Consider the following 19,843-nt stretch of genomic DNA (forward strand, 5'->3'; position numbering starts at 1 on the left):
ATTTCTTCTAGTTTGGGTTCTGTGGAAGAGGAAACCCTTTTGTAATTGCTGTCTATTCCTCTTGCAATTCCTACAAGCCGTATCATACCCACTCCAACTTATCTTGCAAGAGTTGTTGGGGATGAAGATTCACGGCAATTTTAAAGAAATTGCCGGATCCACAATAGCTACAATCCAATGTACGTGGGTACGTGCACCCCTCGACGTGCTTTAAAAATCACGTTGCTAAAAATGCCTCAGCCAAATATTACCATCATTTTTGGCTTAATATATAGTTACATTGACAGGCATTAATTTACCTGACTTGGTCTATGGAATAACACTCATCAATAAGGGTGAGGCTATATATAGCCCTTCATCGGATGGTTTAAGACATTAGAGAATTGCATAATAATGTGAGTGATTGTGTGTGTTAAGAAGTGATAATCTCTCTCGCTCATTGTGTACTTTCTAGTGTTCTTAATTAAACTGTGGGTTTAGAAATATTATTCTAATTTTTTCCTTAAAATTTGAAGAAAATTGTTGTTTAGAGGATGTTGACCTTAAATGCATTTTGGATAAAAAGAGCAAGAGAAAAAGAAAGAACAAAGACAAAAACAAAAATAACATATGGGTCATATGTGTAAAACTCAATATCATGTATCTATATGGTGAGGAGATCGACTTAATTAATTCTTTTATACAAACAGTACCTTACATGGTGGACTAACTTCTCTCATATAATAAAGAAAAAAAGAAAGAAAGAAAGAAAAAAAGTAGGTCACTAACTTCAATACTTATAGACAACTACTATGGAGGAGTCACAGTCTCAAAGTGGTTGCAGCCTCTGATCTTGACCTGAACCACCGAATCTGAACCGTTGATAACGTCGCAGCAGTGTCTACGTGGCGCCTACACATTAATCAATAATCTCCAATAAATTAGGCACTAATCAATCACCACCGCCAAAAACTCCATAAAATCAAGACAAAAAATATTCAAACCGGCCTAGCTAGCTAACTTTATTTATCATATGCTGCAACAATTGCGCATAAATTGTTGGACGTACGATCGTCCACGAAATGTACGATAATATTTTTGAATTGGTATTCGTGCCCAAACAACATTCCTAAATTAAGGCCACATTCTACCTACACCACTTCGACAAAGATCTGTCTAACCATGATGTTGAAGCAGTTGAAGTTGTTTAGGTCCTCCAAATCGGGTGACCCACCACAGAATGTCGATCAACTAAATTCCCCGTCATTTTAAATGACAATTAAATCATTTATCTATCAAATCATGATTAGAATTTTTAATAATTTATTGTTTAACAATTATTATAGGGTTAAGCTCCCCCTCCCAAAAAAAAGAAAATTACAGTTTACCTTTCTTAAAGTTGACATTATTTTTTAATTTGAGCACCAAAATTTTAATTTTTGTAATTCATCATTTTAAAGTTTCAAATTTTTATAATTTAACCAATTGTATCCAAAACTTCTCATATTGTTCATAATTTTTTATTTTAAATTTTTTATAAATTTTTTTTTTAAAAAAAAAAAAATCAGGGTGGCCGTAGTTACCCCTTTGGCCATTTGGTCATTTTTGCACATTTAAATTTGATTTTTTTTTTTAAATAATAATAATATTAGTCGAATTGAAAAAAATTGAAATTTTGTGAGGGTGAATTGTAAAAATTAAAACTTAAGTATTTGAATTGAAAAACGTGTCAACTTTAAGGAAGTAAACTGTAATTAAAAAAAAAAAAAAAAAAAAAAAAAAAAAAAGAAAGGGCATGTGAGTCTTATCAATGGAGGAGTGACAAAATAGAAAACGTCTTGGTGCAATTTTTATCTACCAAAGAATAATGCTCACAAAATATCACCTTTTTCCACAAATCAGGGTTGAAATTGGGAGCTGAGACTTTGAAAGACCGGACAGCGAAGGCACGTGCATATTCGCCCCGCTCGCACACCTCTTCCCACCTGTTGACGGACCTGTTGTACGTGGTGAGTGTCCCACCCTGACCGACCCGTTCAACCCGGTCCAAGTAATAGATAACCGGTCGCTCACACGGGTCCGCACTGACGGGCCGTGTGTTGAAGGTGAACAGCTTGTTGGTCCCACCCTTCCACGTCCGGAACGTCTGAAACGCCGTTTCGAGCTTCTGAGTCGTCACCAACGACGGGAACAACTGAACGGTGTAACCCCAAGACACCGAGACGGACCAGTTGCGTCTCGGGTCGTAACAGAAAGTTTGCTGCAGGGTCCGAGCCGGGTCCGTTTTGTAAGCCGTGATTAGCTTCCTGACCGAGTCTTTCTGCGTCACGTTTGGAAACAGAGACTGGACGTAGTCAAGGTGGTGCAGCGACACCAATGGCGCTAATGGGTGCGCCGCTAGTAAACCGTACGGGCTTCCTCGTATGTCGATCTGAAATTTAATTAAATTTATTCAGAGATAATTAATTAAGTTTGGAATTGGAATAATTAAAATTAAAATTAAAATTAAATCAGACCTGATGAAAACCAAGCTCTTTGGTGATTGGTACGCCAATCTCGCTCAAGCAGCCCTGGACCTTCTGATCGGAGCCGTAGAAAGTGGCGTACCGATCAATGCAGCCATCGAGAACCCTGACGAGCTCGGCGGCCAAAGGGTGGCTAATGGCGAACCCACCACCGCCGTAAGCCATCGTGTACGAGTGCGTCACATCCTGCTCCACGCTCTCAGAATTCCCACCGATGTAATACATTTGATTATGATCGTATTTCTGCAAAACATTCACCAAATTCTCGGTGAAAAACACCGTGTCGTCGTCGCCCATCACGAACCACCTCACATTTTCCGACCCCAACTCAAAGCTCTCCTTCACGATGCGCGCAATCCGGATCGCAGAGCGCGAGCCGTACCAGCAGCTGTACTTGAACCTGGACGTATTCCCGGACACTTTGTATGGCGGCGAGGTCACAGGCCAAGTCACGCCGCCCGGAGGCTTCTCCTCGAGCCAAACGAACCCGCGGGTGACGTTAGGCTTCCACCAAAGCTCAGAGTAATGCCGGCGGTTGTTCCACGTCTTAGCGGAGCCTCCGATGCCGAACAGAATATGGGATATATTTGTCTTTTCGTGAGCGGCGAAGATATCAACGTCAGTGTCCTTCTTGTTGGTGATTGAAACAGTTCTGTGGCATTCCGGGCAACCGAGGATGTGGGCGGAGAAAGCAAAGTAGCAGATGAAAGAGATTGAAACGACGGTGAAGAAGACAGAAAAGGCATAGCCGGCTCTGATTGTTGGGAAAAGAAGGTATTTCCAGGGTTTGAAGGGGTCCTGAATTGTTTCTCTCGTAGTAGACATCTCTCTTCCTTCCATGGGAATCCTAGGAAAAAAATATTGTATATTATGAGGAATAAAAGAAAGAAAATATTTAACCTGTTTTTTCATTCAAAATTTGTCGTTGTCGTCGTTGATGGAAGTCGAAAGAAATCCCTCAAGAACTGCATAGCATTTCATGACCCAGTCCCAGTAGACCCAGTCCCTGTAATTTGTCGCCTTCACGTTTGCCTTTTTATATACTTTTCAACCCCTCTTCTTATTATTTCTTTTATATATATATATTTACAACGTGCTTTACGGCGGAGTAAATTGATTATGGCTGTTTTTTCTGCATATTTTCAAAGCTTTAGTACCTTCTTCTCTTCTCTTCATTTATTTTTATCGTACTTGCTCGATCCTAAAAACACTCAATAAAATTATAAAATTTATTTTTATTGTTATGTTGCATCAACACACTTTTTCAATTAAAAATAAAATTAAAAAAAAAACCTTCAAAATACATTGACAAATATACTTATATTGTTTTTTTGGAAAAAAAATAAATACAAAATCATTCTATTCTATGTAGTTACATTGATTTATAATAAGGGGTATAAAAATACGTTAAGAGCTCACTCTGTTATGTAAAAATAACAAAGATCTTTGTACGGTTGTACCCAACATATTCATCAATTTAATTGTTTTTTTATTATTTTTATAGATTCATTTGCTTCAAATAGCTTAGGATGTGTGATTCACTCATTCTGAGCAAGTGGACAGGCGCTACAACACTATTCTTTAAGGAGGCTGTTTAAATTTTTATATTATTCAAACAACTTAATAATATAAAATCTCAAATCGCATTAGTATAGGAACTTAGTAAGCAAATTAATTAATTAACTTTCGGTAGTTAGTACATACACAATTGTATTAAGAGTTTGAATGTTCCCTAAACTTGGTTATTTTAGAGCATTTCTAGTGAATCTCTCTATTTTTTAGTTATAACTTTACTAAAAAACTCACTTTTTATTTCTTTTATTTTTAAATTTAGCTAACTACTTTTTAAAATCACCACACAACAAACTCACTAAATATTTCTCAACTTTATTTAAATATTTATTTTTATTGGTTCTAGTTGGTTCAACTCAACTGCCATGAAACGGAATAAACCAATTTCAGATTTAGCTAAATTTTCTTTACCAAGAAATAAAAACCAAAGCTTTACGATTGTGCAGTTAAATTTATAACAGGGGCTCTCTTGTCATCAACATGTTCATCTTTTTGTCAAATGTTGTCAAAACTTTCAATATATATATATATATATATATATATATATATATATATATATATATTCTAATGGTTCAGTACAACAAACCCAAGATTGAAGCTCATGATAGATACCCAATTTCAACCGATCTCTAATTCGAAACATCCAAGGCAATTGCTATCAATCAACCAATCTCATACCTTTTCTTGGTTCCTCAGTGTCAAAACTTTCATGACCCAAAGGTTTGATATATCTTTGATCCATTTTCCAACGATTGACCAAGAAACTGAGTCTTTTACTTCTATTTTGAGTGAAAAAGAAAAGGGGATTTAGGGTTTCATTTCTTACAACCAAGGAACAAAATTCTTTTCTTCTTCTTCGTCAAGACACAGGAGCTCCCGTGGAACAAAATGCAAGGCAGCGGCTGTTGGAGATGCATATTAAATGCTTTGTTCCCATTTTAATATTAATATTAAAATGGGAACAAAGCATTTGGTGAAACTTTTGTTTGAGATTTTGACAAAACACAAAATGGCGAAAGAATAGAGAGCTTGGTAAACTACCCTTTTTGTGAATTTTCAACGACTTCTAGCGAAACTCATGAAATAGGGAGCTCGTTGCAGATGCTCTTAGGCTCCATTTATTTCAACTTAAAATGATTTCCATAAAATGATTTCTGTATTTTACGGTGTTTACTTCGACGTAAAATAGTGGTCAACGAAAAATATTTTTCTTTTGATCGAAAAATCTTTTTTAATTTTCGAAAAATGGTTTACGGTTTTAAAAACCGTAAACTATTTTCCGACTATGAGCATCTCATTCTTAAATCGAAGGGCCTTACCAAGACCCACCCAGAACCTCGTCGGGACTTGACAGGGATCCGCCCGGGACTTAACCGGGACTTGCCCAGGACTCGCCCGAGATCTGATAGGGACCCTCCTGGGACTTGACCGGGACCTGCCCGGGACCTGACCTGGACCCGCCCGGGACCTGATCGAGACCCGCCCGGGACCTGTCCGGGACCCCGGTGGGACCTGCCCGGGACTTGACCAGGACCCTCCCAGGACTTGACCTAGACTCGCCCAGGACTTACCTGGGACTCGCCTAGGACTTGCCTAAGACTTGACCGGGACCCGCCTAGGACCTGACCGGGACCTAACCTGGACCTGACTAGGACTCGCTTGGGACCTGCCTGGGACTTGCCCGAGACTTGACCGGGACCAGCTCGGGACCTGACCGGGACCCGCCCGAGACTTCACCGAGACCCCGGCGGGACCCGCCTGGGACTCGACTGGGACCCATCAGGGACTTGCCCAGGACCCCGGCGGGACCCGCCTGGGACCTGACCGGGACTTGACAGAGACCCGCTCGAGACCTGCTCGAAACTTGACTGGGACCCGCCCGGGACATGCCTGGGACCTGCCCTGGACTTGACCGAGACTTGCTCGGGTCCCGGCTAGGTCCAGAGCAAGTCTTGGGGGGGGTCCCGGTCAAGTCCCGGCGGGTTCCGGTCAAGTCTCGACGGGGTCCTTGATAAGTCCCGGGAGGGTCCCGAGCAAGTCCCAGCGGGGTCTCGGTCAAGTCCCGGGCAGGTCCCGAGCAAGTCCCGGTTAGGTCTCGGTCAAGTCCTGGGAGGGTCCCAGCGGGGTCCCGGGCAGGTCCCTGCGGGGTCTCGAACATGTCCCGTGCAGGTCCCTGCGGGGACCTTATTAGAAAAAAAGTATATATAAAAAAGATATTAAAAAATATATATATTTTTTTCCTGTACAAGGTAAACGCCGTAAAATGTTTTCGACGGAAAATATTTTCAGAAAAAATGACTTTACTGAAAATATTTTACGAAGGAAACCATTTTACATCGAAGTAAACGGAGCCTTAGTCTCATCGTTTGCACTTTGCATGCAAAAAGTCATCATGGATAAAGTTGGGAATATAAATTACAAGTGGACTCTATTTAATCGGTCTCTATATGAAAGATAATGAGACCAATAAAAGAAAACAAATCAACACACTTTAAAAAAAAAAAAAAAACATTAGTGACATGGTTATTTGGGCCCTTTTTGACTAAAAGAAGTCACAATTGATTTCGTAACCCTTGATTAGGGACCCTTGGGAGACTTTAATTAGGATACCGACTGGAATATAAGTTCAAGGCGCTTTTTATTGAAAAACGACTCGGAAATTGGGCATTTGAAACAAAGCAGCCCCTTTTTGAAAAAGGGGCTCTTGGAAGTGTTGAAGCGCCCCCATTTTTATATGAGGGCACTTCAACATTAAAACGTCCCCTAAATAATATATATGGGAAAAAAAAAATTCCCTATACAATACAGTCCAATCCAATCCATATTTTCTCCTGATGTACAATACACAATACAATTCATAAAAGTCAAATATACATTTTCTCCATTCATCAATCTCATACAATCTTATATCTCATAAGACAATCTCATATCTCATAAATACAAAGTGTTCCACATCTTAAAGAGTTAGCAAAAATTGTACAATACATATGAAATAAAATATCCAAAACGATATCATAAACACAAAGTGTCTCCATCACAAAGTGTACATTTTCACCACATCTTAAAGAGTTAACAAAAATTGTACCATACATATGAAATAAAATATCCAAAAAACGATATGATAAACACAAAGTGTCTTCACCACACCTCAAAGAGTTAACAAAAATTGCATCATATATACATATGAAATAAAATATAAACGACTGGTTCGCTTTTCATTCGGCATCCAAGACGTACCCAACTTAACAAGTCAAGTGTACGTACGTCACTTAATGATTACCTGCAAATGATGAAACCAAAAAAAACCTATATCTAACTATTTTGGAATTGCAAACCTATGTATAACTAGATTTTATATTACAAGTAAGTGACACAGATATGAAGATCTACACATACTTTGTGATGATCCACGATGATCGCCTTCTACATGATCAGCTGTATGCTCATCTTCATTTGTTAATGAATTCTCACCTACATATAATTCGTTGCGAATGTATATTACACAATCATATATATGTTCTTAAGTCAACTACAATGTGAAAGTAACATTTATAATCATGAAACTGTAAATATAACTAATATAAAGTAATTAAGTTAATTACCCAGTTGACTAGCAACTGATGATCTCGCTCTCACAAGTCCCATACACTCGGTGTCATGTGGAGTACACATGTTTACGTTGCTCGTTTCTTGGCTCACTAACAAAGTTTCCATCAATTTATGGACGTTGACATAGGCAAATGTTAACGCAGCAATATGTTCGGCTTGTTTGGAAATATGTTGGTCTTGTTCATTTATACGCTCAAGTAGTGTAGGGACTTGTGCAGCTGAGGCCAATGATCTCTGTTAGTTCTTGTGTTGGCTTAATTCAGTTCCAAAATGCAGATGCTACTGTTCACGGCTCAAACACTGATATAGAATGCTCCGAATCCAATCTCCACCGTTCATAATGTAGATTCATGTGTTATGAACGTCCCTGCAAAATTTCAGCTCAATCGGACCACAAACGCCCATCGATCGGAGTTGTTGATGAAGACTGGACAGTCCGGGTCCGGACCTCCAGAAGCCGGGTCCGGACCCCATTTCCAGAAACTTGATTTTTCAAGCAGGGTCCGGACCTCAATTCCCCGGGTCCGGACCCCAGTTCCCGAAAGTGCATTTTATGAGGCATGTCCGGACCTCAGATCTGCAGGGTCCGGACCTGGCTGACTTATTAGGGTTATTTTCTATTTAAACACGATTTTGCTACATTTAGATGTACGTATTTTGGAGAGCAAAATCAGAGAGCTTAGAGAGAGATATTTTTCTAGCTTATTTGAGAAGGGATTAAATACGTGAAGCCAATCGGAGTTCCGGTGAAAGGAAATCGTATAGAAGAATTGTGCCAGATGTTCTGGAAAGGGCTACTGCGGTAGAAGTCAAGTGGGTCGCTTGTCGTGTACAAGGAAGAGTAGATTGCAAAGGTTTTGTAATTCTTCTTGTATTCCTTATTCTTCTTATAGTGGATTGATTTCCTGGGTTTGGCTGCCCCGGAGAGGTTTTACATTTAGAGAGTTCTCTAAATGGTTTCCTCTTCGTAACCAAATATCTGTGTTCTTGATTTTCATTACATATCTGTATTTGGTTGATTATTGATTGTTAGGTCAGATCTTATTCCGCTTAATATTTGTGAATCACCTAGACATTTGACTAGGTGTCGTTTGGAGTCGTTTTAGAATTTTCAATTGGTATCAGAGCGGGTTCACTCTGTCAAAGGATTAAATTCCTGAGTGTGATCCTATATACTTTCTAGATGTCCCAAACTTTTGATTGTTTTGAAGCTATTATGTCTTCTGATAAACAGTATTATTCTGATTATGATTCTGATAATGAAATTGATCTTCAGGAGACTTATAATTTGTTGTTTGTGAAATTCTCTGAGCTACAAGTTATTAATTCCAAGAATCTAAAGAAACTCAGAGAGGCTAAACATGATAAAGATGAGCTAATTGGTGAATTGAGTGATTCTCTTGATTTGTGTAAAACATTGAAATCTGAAAATCATGATCTTGCTAATAAAGTTGAGTCATTAGAGAATGAATTAAAGGAGTTCAAAACTCTATTGGAAAAATTCTCTAAAGATAATCTTGAAAAAATTTTGCATACCCAAAAATCTACTTGTGATAAACCTGGGATTGATTTTGACAAGATTATTGCTCCTTCCTCTAACCTTGCTTCTTCTTCCAAGAAAGTTTTTGTTGAAACAGAAAACTTGGAAGAGTCATTGGATAAAGATAAGCTAGTTGCTGTTCACTCTTCAAGAAGAAGAGGAAAAGAAGTCTTAAAGAAAAAGAAGAAAACAACCACTGCGACTTCAAGAGATAAGAGGGGAAAGAAAGGTAAGTACCATTGTGCTGAGAACTTTTTACCTAGAAGCAATTCCAACATTGTTTACCTTGCAAGGAACCAACCTTCTCAAAGGTTCATTCCTACATGCCACCATTGTGGGATTATTGGTCATATTAGACCAAATTGTTCTAAGTTGAAATTCCAAAGACCTTGGAATAAAAAGGCTGCTCCTAAGAAAGAAAAAGGTGGTGTAGAGTCATGTTTGTCTAGATCTAAGTATATGTATATCCCTCCTCATATGAGACAAGCTTCTCCGAAATTTGTCCATACCTGCCATCATTGTGGCAAAGTTGGTCATATTCGACCTAACTGTTTTAAGTTGAGACCTCGTGAGCATAAGAGTGAGAATTCATATTCTAGGAAAGGTTTTGAGGGGCTATGCATAATGATGAAAGGAGTGTTATCTAGGTTAGATGAGTTTGACAAGAGTCACAAATCTGTACCTAGGGTTAAGAAGGTTTGGGTCAAGAAGATTAATACCATTCACCCATTGAGGGGGAGTGGTAATGGACTCACCTAGATTAGGTGGGCACATAGACCATGCCTAGAAATTGAGCATATTGATATTTGTCTATAGCTGTTCTAGGGCATTTTTGTTTCTTTTTGAATTTTTGTTTGCTTTGTTTTTATTTTCTTTGATTATTTTTTTATTCGTTTAGATTGTTTTAATTGTTGGATACTCAGTTTCTCATGTCTTGTGCTCAAATGAATATTTTACATATGCGTGGGGTCAATATTTCTGCAATTTACATCTATTGCTCCATATGTTTCTGATAAACCTTGTTTTTCTGAAGACTGTTAAAGGAGTAAGAGTCAGTTTTTCTCATGTTCGAAATTGTGCACTTTTTGCCCCCATTAGGTTTAGATTTTTGTTATGTGTTTGGGAATTTGGAGCAAACATTTTGCTTGGAAGATAGGTTGTGTCAGTTCTATCCACTTGACCAACTCGTTAGTTGAACCTAGCTCCTAAAAATTCCAACATTTTCAAAAAAAAAAAAAAAAAAAAAAAAGGGCATAAAATAAGTTCAAATGACTTAGTTTTGCTTCTGTCTGTCCCTAAAGAAAGAATCAGTGATCAAATCATTGCGGAAATAGATGATTACTAAAGGACATGGTAAAAGCGAATGATTAGTCTCAGGGGGAGTGTATCGGATGAGGGAATCTAGGTCCTAACATTATAAGGTTTTACTGTGGCTTGAATCAGACTGTTTGTCGTTCCTTTACAAAATGTCTGCCTAGATTTACCTTTCATTGATGAAATCTTAGTTAATGGGAGTACTCACACACTACACCATCACATGAGATTTCTGATTATTGCCTACTTGACTGCATTCACAGACCAAGGTTGTGTCATGCATATGGTACATTTACGGTGTAAGTGTAGCTTGTTGATCACTCCGAATTGTTCAGATATTCATACGAGCATGCATGATCTATTGCTTATCTATACAAGTTTTCTTTGGTGTTTTGTTTTTTGTTTTTAAAAAAAAAAAAGAAAAAAAAGAAAAAAGAAAAAGGAAAGCTTTTGGATATTCATTGTGCAATACATGAGTCATTGATGTGTTATCATGTGTGTTCATTTAACTTTTAAAGGGGGAGAAACATGCTTTGCATTTCCAGTTTCCTGTTGTTAATTGAGTCATACATTGAGGGGGAGTTTTGCTGATGTTTCTTTATAATCACGCATCATTTTTTTTCATGAGTTTTATTTATGTCTTCTTGTTCCACATATGCCTTGATGTATTTTGTGAAGTGTTTCAGGAAACATGAAGACCTTTTGTCATTCTGTGACAAAAAGGGGGAGTAAATATGGGGAGATGATGGGATTGGCTCGACATTTTGGTTTTGTCACTGAATTGCCAAAGGGGGAGTTTGTTAGTTCTTGTGTTGGCTTAATTCAGTTCCAAAATGCAGATGCTACTGTTCATGGCTCAAACACTGATATAGAATGCTCCGAATCCAATCTCCACCGTTCATAATGTAGATTCATGTGTTATGAACGTCCCTGCAAAATTTCAGCTCAATCGGACCACAAACGCCCATCGATCGGAGTTGTTGATGAAGACTGGACAGTCCGGGTCCGGACCTCCAGAATCTGGGTCCGGACCCCATTTCCAGAAACTTGATTTTTCAAGCAGGGTCCGGACCTCAATTCCCCGGGTCCGGACCCCAGTTCCCGAAAGTGCATTTTATGAGGCATGTCCGGACCTCAGATCTGCAGGGTCCGGACCTGGCTGACTTATTAGGGTTATTTTTTATTTAAACACGATTTTGCTACATTTAGATGTACGTATTTTGGAGAGCAAAATCAGAGAGCTTAGAGAGAGATATTTTTCTAGCTTATTTGAGAAGGGATTAAATACGTGAAGCCAATCGGAGTTCCGGTGAAAGGAAATCGTATAGAAGAATTGTGCCAGATGTTCTGGAAAGGGCTACTGCGGTAGAAGTCAAGTGGGTCGCTTGTCGTGTACAAGGAAGAGTAGATTGCAAAGGTTTTGTAATTCTTCTTGTATTCCTTATTCTTCTTATAGTGGATTGATTTCCTGGGTTTGGCTGCCCCGGAGAGGTTTTATATTTAGAGAGTTCTCTAAATGGTTTCCTCTTCGTAACCAAATATCTGTGTTCTTGATTTTCATTACATATCTGTATTTGGTTGATTATTGATTGTTAGGTCAGATCTTATTCCGCTTAATATTTGTGAATCACCTAGACATTTGACTAGGTGTCGTTTGGAGTCGTTTTAGAATTTTCAATCTCTTTGCATATGTGCTGCCTTTGACTGGTAGATGCCCAGGTCCCATTCCTCGTACACGTCCAGTGTATTTTGCCTTCCCCATGACCGTGGCATAAGCGTCGTCAGATAAATTTATTGATTCCTGCGTCAAGCTCTTCAAGCTTGTTGCAGTGTCTTGTGAACTCAAAGCCCTCATCTTCTCCTATATATAGAATATGGAAAAATGTTATGCACCAACTAATCGACTCTTAAAGATTTACAATATTACTGCGTTTTTGAAAAATTCAACACATGCATACACAAATTAAATCTAAAAGTTAAGCACATACAACTTTGACCGCAATGTCGTCATTGAGGAAGGAGTCATCATTTCTCGTGTGGGTTACATTGAAAATGACTGCCCTTGTAGGTGTTTTCCCTTTTTTCTTTTTTTTTTCTTTTCTTTTTTTTATAAAAAAAAAAAAGAACATAAAATTCATTATACACAAATATATATTAATACAATTAAGTATGTCGAAAATAACTTACAATATCATGTACAATATCGGCATAGATCCTCAACCTAGTCGAGTGTGGCATATTTCTCTCGTATTTCCTTGTTCTTTTGAGCCAAATCCTCAACATGTTCCAGATTTCTCCCTTTTTATGATCTGCAATCTGCTTCCAAGTAGGTGCACCTATGCCCACAATATCACTAGTACGAACAAGATTTCTAGTGCACATACGTAATTTCTGACCGCTTTGACCTACAGGCTGACCCGCACTATTGAACTCAACGACAATCCTCTCCCAATTTTCCATACCCCACATATTAAGCGGACCACTTACAGTGCACACATGAAATTTAGGAAAAATTACACTTTACCCCCCCCCCCCCAAAGTTTGGGGCGATTTGCAATTCGACCTCCAAAGTTTCAATTTTGGCAATTCATCCACCCAAAGTTTCAAATTTTTACAATTCGACCAATATCATCCCAAAATTTCCATATTGCCCATAATTTTTATTTTTTATAAAAAAAAAAATTAAAAAAAAAAGAGGGGTGCAAAAATGGCCAAATGGCCAAATGGGTGGCTCGAATTTTTTTTTTTTTTTATAATTTTTTTATTTTATAAAAAATTAAAAAATTAGGGGAAACATTTGAAGTTTTGGATACAATTGGTCAAATTGCAAAAATTGAAACTTGGGAGGGGGGGTGGGGGGGTGTGGATTGTCAAAATTGAAACTTTGGAGATCGAATTGCAAATCGCCCAAAACTTTTGGAGGTAAAATATAATTTTTCCTAAAATTTATTTTCTTTATCTGTATTTATGTTTAACACATGAATCACGTATAAAGTTATATGTAATAATTATAGCATATGAACGACATCACTATAAGATTTATAACATAAATAAATATGGAACATATATGTACCTATTGTTTGGACCTCATTACGTGCTAACACAGGATGATCATCCGGCTCCTATATGTCATCTGTCACATAATATTGCCCATCCGGCTCCTGTGTGTCAACTATCTCATAATCCCACCGATGTGTGGAGTGAGGCCTATTCTCATCATCGCCATTGAACGGATTGAATTGTGGGTCGATTAGCCTATCCATGTTATTATATAAATGTTGATCATTAGCTCATTCACCGTCATCATGAACTTGATCCTGAGGTGGTATAGGTCGGTATATTCTGGCCTGTAGGTCTTGTGTTTCATCATTGTCGTATGAAGCCGATTGTTGTGATGACGTCTTTTCACCGAAATCTCTCGTACTGGTAACTTCAAGTATGCTCTTTTCCTTGGCATATTTTTCTCCTACAGGATAAACAAGGAAGGTGAGATCACACTCAAATACATTAGAATAAATATATATACAATTATTGTAATTACAAACAATTATAATAATTAAAAAAAAAACGGATACCCATGTCGTTTGGAAGTAGGTCGTTTAGTCTTTTGTTGTTTGGAGCGTATGGGTATGTCGGTTGGAGGTAGGTCGTTTCGACAACATTCAACGACATCGTCCGGATCATGAGTAATGTTCAGGTTGAGCGGCTCACTCTCATGGTAATTAGCACATGAATCATCAGTGCCTTCATCGTCACCAATGTCGTACACATTTTGAGGTGTAGTCTTTACAACACAAGATCAATTGGGGTGCCTTTCATCGGCGACGTAAAATACTTGTGACACTTGCGAAGATAACAGATACGGCTCATCAATAATTTGTTCTCCTGTGTGTATCAAGTTTTTAAAATTCACAAGCGTGAACCCATAATGGTCCACCTTGTAGCCCATATCCATTCTTATGTCCGCCGAGTCATACTTGAACAACACATATCTAATGTTGTCATAGTACTCTACTTTGATTATTCTAGTCAACTTCTCATGGCTATCAACTGTTGGCACGCACACGCCACTGTTTTGAGTCTTTCTACCTTCATCGTGGGCCAAAGTGTCAAACAATGAACCTTCCGCAATAGACCCTTCTAGTGCAAATTTGTTGCGCACGTCATTTTTTAATACTCCAAAGACTCCTGCATACATTTAACCACCTTGCTCATAGAAGTCATTCATTATATATATACATTACACACACACATATTTGAATATCTCTCAGTCGGATACATCCACCGTAGTGCTACCGGTCCACCAAGTCGGCATTTCGAACTAAATGCACAGCAGCATGCACCATGCATGATGGTAAAAAATCCGGGTGAAAATATTTGTTCCAATTTACACAAAATTATGATGATATCACTCTCGAGTCGGTTTAGATTTGATTCTAACAATGTTTTCGAACGTATGTCTCGAAATGACAACTCTAGTAGAGGCCTAATAACCTTGTTTGACAAGGATCCGTACAACGCAATAAGCATACGTTGTTAAAATATAAATGGGTATGGGAGGCTTTGGGTAAAGTTGTGCCAGTGGTATTATGTCCTGCATTTACGTCATTGAAGATGACGGCTTAATGCATTCCTCCGCTACCGATTCTGCGTAGCTGTGCTATCAAGTTTTTTCAGAGTTATTATTAGACGATCTCAGCACCATTCTGCATATCTTTTTTTTTTTTTTTTTTTAGGTGCTATCAAGTTTTTTAAGAGCTAGGATCTGAGCGGTAGTCAAAATATCTACCTAAAAAATACAAATTTTAAATTTAGTTACTATTTTTTTGGGATTTTCTTTTTTGCATTCTACCCACTATCTCTCTACCATCTCTTCTCTCTTTACTTTTTTTTTTTTTTTTTTTTTTAGTTTATTATTTTATTATTTTTAAAATATATATAATATTTTATTATTTTTTTTATTATTGTCACAGATGTTTCATCTATGGTTCAAGATCTCTCATTTGAACATTAACTGTCTAGAAAGATCCTAACGGTCCATTTCCAAATGGACAGAGAGGATTGTGTTCAATGAATTGATTCTTTTAAGGTGTATAATTTGCATTGGAACTTGTCAAAGAACAACGATTAATTGCATTAATATCGTGCAGGTTTGGTGTTGGCTCCTATAAATCGTCAACTAAAAATGAACAAATCACTTATCCAGTTTCAGTTTCATATTCTGTGTGAGATCGAGAGATTTCTGTGAGATCGAGAGATTGAGAGATGGGAAATACCTGGGCGTTGGGGGAGTGAGAGAGAGAGGGACCTGGGCGCCGGGGAGTGAGAGAGAGAGGGAGCTGATGATGACAGGGTTTGTTGTTGGTAGAGGGGGAAGAGGGATCTGATGATTAGAGGGTTTGCCAGCCAGTGAGAGAGAGCACTATCTGGCCAGCCGGTTTGACTGTGGGAGATGGTGGGTGGGGATTGGTGGGACACTGGGTGGGTGGAGATAGGGAATCGGAGATGGAGAGGGGGCACTGGCGGGGGAGAGGGAAAATATTGAGGGGAAACTAGGCACCGGGAGCGAGGGAGAGGCAAAATTAAGTGCGCGCTTCCCAAAAATAATTTCGGGGTGACTGCTATCCAAGTGTGGGGGTGGGAAAATATTGAGGGGAAACTAGGCATGGGGAGAGGAAAAATCTATCCAAGCGTCCTTAATTTGGAGCGCTTTCAAGTTAAACGCCTTTTATGGCAAGTGTTTATAATTAAGGGCGTCTGACTGACAAGTGCTCCTAATTAAGTGCGCTTAGATAGCAAGCACCCCGAATTAAGGACGCTTGACCAAAAGGCGCCTTTAATTAGGGGCGCTTGCCAGCCAGGTGCCCCTAATTATGGGCACATGGATAGCAAGCGCCTCGAATTAAGGACGCTTGGCCAGAAAGCGCCCTTAATTAATTAAATTGGGGCGTGCCCTATTGGAACGCTCCTTTTTAAGGGGGCGTTTTTCTGCACAAACGTTGTTAATTTTATTTCGAGTCATTTACACATTAAAATGTCTGCTTATATGGATGTTTTATTAAAGCACCCCTATTCCAAGCGTTAGTAAACTTTTTTTTTTTTTTTTCTTTAGTGACACTATGAGGATCTCCTTCCATTAATGAAATATATATGGTAAATCACACTATACAAGGAAAATCACACTTTAGTGGTATCTAGGCTATTATCATATTGGACAAAGAGCCTCTCCTATAAAAGGGGTACACCTCCATTTTAAATAAAAGAAATTGAAGGAATTTGAAATGGAGAAAATCCTTTCCCCACACAAATAAATTAATGTACTCCCAAAAAAATAACTCACGTGATCCCAACTCCCAAGACCCATAATTGTGAAGAAAAAAAAAGAATTGAGCTCGAAAAGGAAACTAAAAAATATGGGAAAGGCTTAGGTGCGGAAGTCCAAAACTACCGCACCCTGCGGTAGCCCAAAACGTGGTCGTTTTGGGCATTAAACGACCACGTTTTAGGCTACCAAAGTGAAATAGAAAGAAAAATAATAAAATATTAAAATATTCAATAATTAAAAAATAAAAGCTATTAAAAAATTAAAAAAAAAATTAAAGAAAAAGAAAAATTGAAAAATTAAAGGGGTGGCTCCTTTGCCAAAATGGTGGCCGAACCACCCCATTTTTGTCAAGGGGGTGGCTCTAGCCACCCCATGAACGGACTGGGGGTGGACAAACCACCCCCATGGACAAGGGGTGGTCCGGCCACCCCCAAAAGGCCAAAAGAAAAAAGAAAAAAGAAAAAAGAAAAACGGTTTGGGTTTTGGGGGTGGCCGGATCACCCCAAACCACCCCCACACGTACACACACAGAATGGTTGGTTTGCCTTGCCGGAAAACACAGAACTAGTCCTCCAAAATCTCCTCCAGGTAAGTCTCTTCAAATTTCCTTCACAAAGCTACACACTCCAAAAACCTAAAATCTTCTAAGCTCAAAAACCTCAATCTAAATTGCTAAAACCTTCCCATCGCATTGGTTTTGCAGTGACCCAAACTACACCCACTAAATCAAACTCTTTACTAACCCATCAAAAATTGTTGCTTTCTTTGATATAACTATGTGGGTCTCTGCAAAACCTTCAATTTCTAACATTTCTTTGCTTTCTATTCATTCACACCAAAACCCATTTCTCAGTTTGCCCCATATCTCACTCCCACATAATCATTCTCAATCTTTGCAAAAGACCCATGTTTATTGTGGTATCCGTGAGCGGATTGATACTATAAAAAATACCCAAAAAACTCTTCTCTTCACTTCACTTCCACCTCTGTTGCCATGTTGAATGATCAGAGACTCACAAGCACTAGCCATGAAGAAGACAATCAGGATCAAGAAGAACAAATCCGGAACATCCACGCCCTGACCCCACCACCACCGGCAAATCGTGGCCGTCGAAGAGAAGTTTGGGAAACAAGCAGCCACAGATCATCTTCCATGTCCATCCTTTTCTTTTTCTTTTATTTTTTTAATAGTTTTTATTTTTTAATTATTGAATATTTTAATATTTAATGAATTTTATATTATTACTTTTAATATTTTAATATTTTTCTTTTTTATTTCATTTTGTAGCCCAAAAGGTGGTCGTTTAATGCCCAAAACGATCACGTTTTGGGCTACCGCAGGGTGCGGTAGTTTTGGACTACCGCACCTAAGCCTTGCCCAAAAAATATAATATTTTGTTAGCAAGATTCTGACTATCCAGTACTAGGTGGCGAATTCAGTTGGATTAGTTACAACCTACCTTAATTAATAAATGGTATCAAAATTTGGATGGCCGTAATCACATATAACTTGCTTCTTGTTTTCATGATCAGTGTTGTGCCCTTGGAATTATGATCCTCTTCAATTTATTTAAATTTGATAATATCCAATTAGTTATAATATAAGAGTATTTTTGTCATCTCAAAAAATAAAAAAACAAAAATACTCTTCCACTATAAGAATCGTGTTCCCCGTTACTATTTGATCAGGCTTTTCATAAAGTAAAATGTTCCATCAATAATTCTTAGTGGCAGTGCGATGCTAATCGAGGAAGAATAGGATAGCTGTAAACTTTGTCCAACTTTCAGAAATTGAAAAAAAAAATCGAAAGAATAAGGACCACTATTTTTTTTTTTTTTTTTGATAAAAAAAAAAAAATCAATAACTGGGCTTATTGTATGCCTGCAAAAATAAAGGGCTTATGGCAACTTGTGGGACGGATATTAAAATGAAGCCCACGGGGCTTATGGCAACTTGTGGGACGGATATTAAAATGAAGCCCACGAACCCTTCTCAGCTTCAACTAAACATTATAAACGTTATGTGCACTTAATTCCAAGTGTATACTTTCCCTTTTCCCTCATCTTAATTAGCAAAAAAAAAAAAAAAAAAAAAATTCCAAGTGTATAATTTCTGATTTAACAGTTAAAATTACTATTGGATATAAAATTTAATGATGATTTGTACTATTATGCATTTGAGATTACATGTACCATTTATCATTAGAGTAATGCTATTCAATGTACCTTTGGATCAACACCGTTTAAAAAAAAAAAAAAAAAAAAAATTGTAAGTGCTGATTCAATATTGGTTAATTTGTATTGTCACTTTATCTAGTTGTATAGAATTATGAATCTACTAAATATTATTACTCATCTCATTAAACATTACAGTATGAATATGAGGGCAAAGCACCCCAACCATCTCAGTAGCCAAAAAAGACCATTCTCTCCCTAATATATAAGAGGCTATTAGCTCACATGATACATCATGGGCCTATTAGCTCATGATAGTCTAGGGGTGACAAAATGGATACCTAATACGACCCGATTATGATCAGCGGGTACCAATTACACGATTAGTCTATACATAGATATGACCCGTTTAGCTAAACGGGTAATCGGGTCTGACACGATTATGACACGAAAATAGTCGGGTAACCCGACACGACCCGTTTAAAATAACCGGGTCTAATCGGGTAGACACGACTCGACATGACCCGTTAAAAAAAAAAAAATCAAAATTGTAATAATAATACATCAATACACTGTCAATGCAAAAAATTGAGTTCCAAGATATTAAAGGCTCTAATAAAGGATAAGAAAAAAAAAATGGAAAGTGACCGTAATTGTACTCCAAAAGAAATTACTAAACTCATGATTTCACCTAAACTTAAAACAAGCAAGCATATTGACTAAGTTCATTTATTAAAATAATTTTTAGTATAAAGAAATTTAATTTTGCTCAAATTCCATTCCACTAAAAAAGAATTATGTATA

General features: G+C 37.9%; 1 protein-coding gene across 1 annotated transcript; it reads right to left on the minus strand.

The window, feature by feature from the left end:
- Window positions 1–666: 666 nt before the first annotated feature.
- LOC132161943 (glycosyltransferase (DUF604)) lies at window positions 667–3,481 on the minus strand. The gene is made up of 3 exons (XM_059572168.2): window positions 2,496–3,481; window positions 1,865–2,410; window positions 667–891 (listed from the first exon to the last, which is right to left on the minus strand). Exons 1-3 carry the CDS (start codon window positions 3,414–3,416, stop codon window positions 790–792), a joined length of 1,569 nt encoding a protein of 522 aa, XP_059428151.2. The 5' UTR covers window positions 3,417–3,481; the 3' UTR covers window positions 667–789.
- Between the last annotated feature and the right edge of the window lie 16,362 nt (window positions 3,482–19,843).

Source organism: Corylus avellana, chromosome 10 (genome assembly GCF_965113065.1).
Source record: "Corylus avellana chromosome 10, dhCorAvel1.hap1.2, whole genome shotgun sequence".
NCBI lineage: Eukaryota > Viridiplantae > Streptophyta > Magnoliopsida > Fagales > Betulaceae > Corylus > Corylus avellana.

Bases quoted from the DNA above. Each gene is read 5' to 3' on its own strand.
- LOC132161943 (XM_059572168.2), bottom strand. From the start codon at position 3,416: ATGAAAAAACAGGTTAAATATTTTCTTTCTTTTATTCCTCATAATATA. The intron at 2,411-2,495 runs GTCTGATTTAAT...ATTAAATTTCAG, and splicing joins AAGAGCTTGGTTTTCATCAG to ATCGACATACGAGGAAGCCC. The intron at 892-1,864 runs GTGATATTTTGT...ATTAATGTGTAG, and splicing joins ACCCTGATTTGTGGAAAAAG to GCGCCACGTAGACACTGCTG.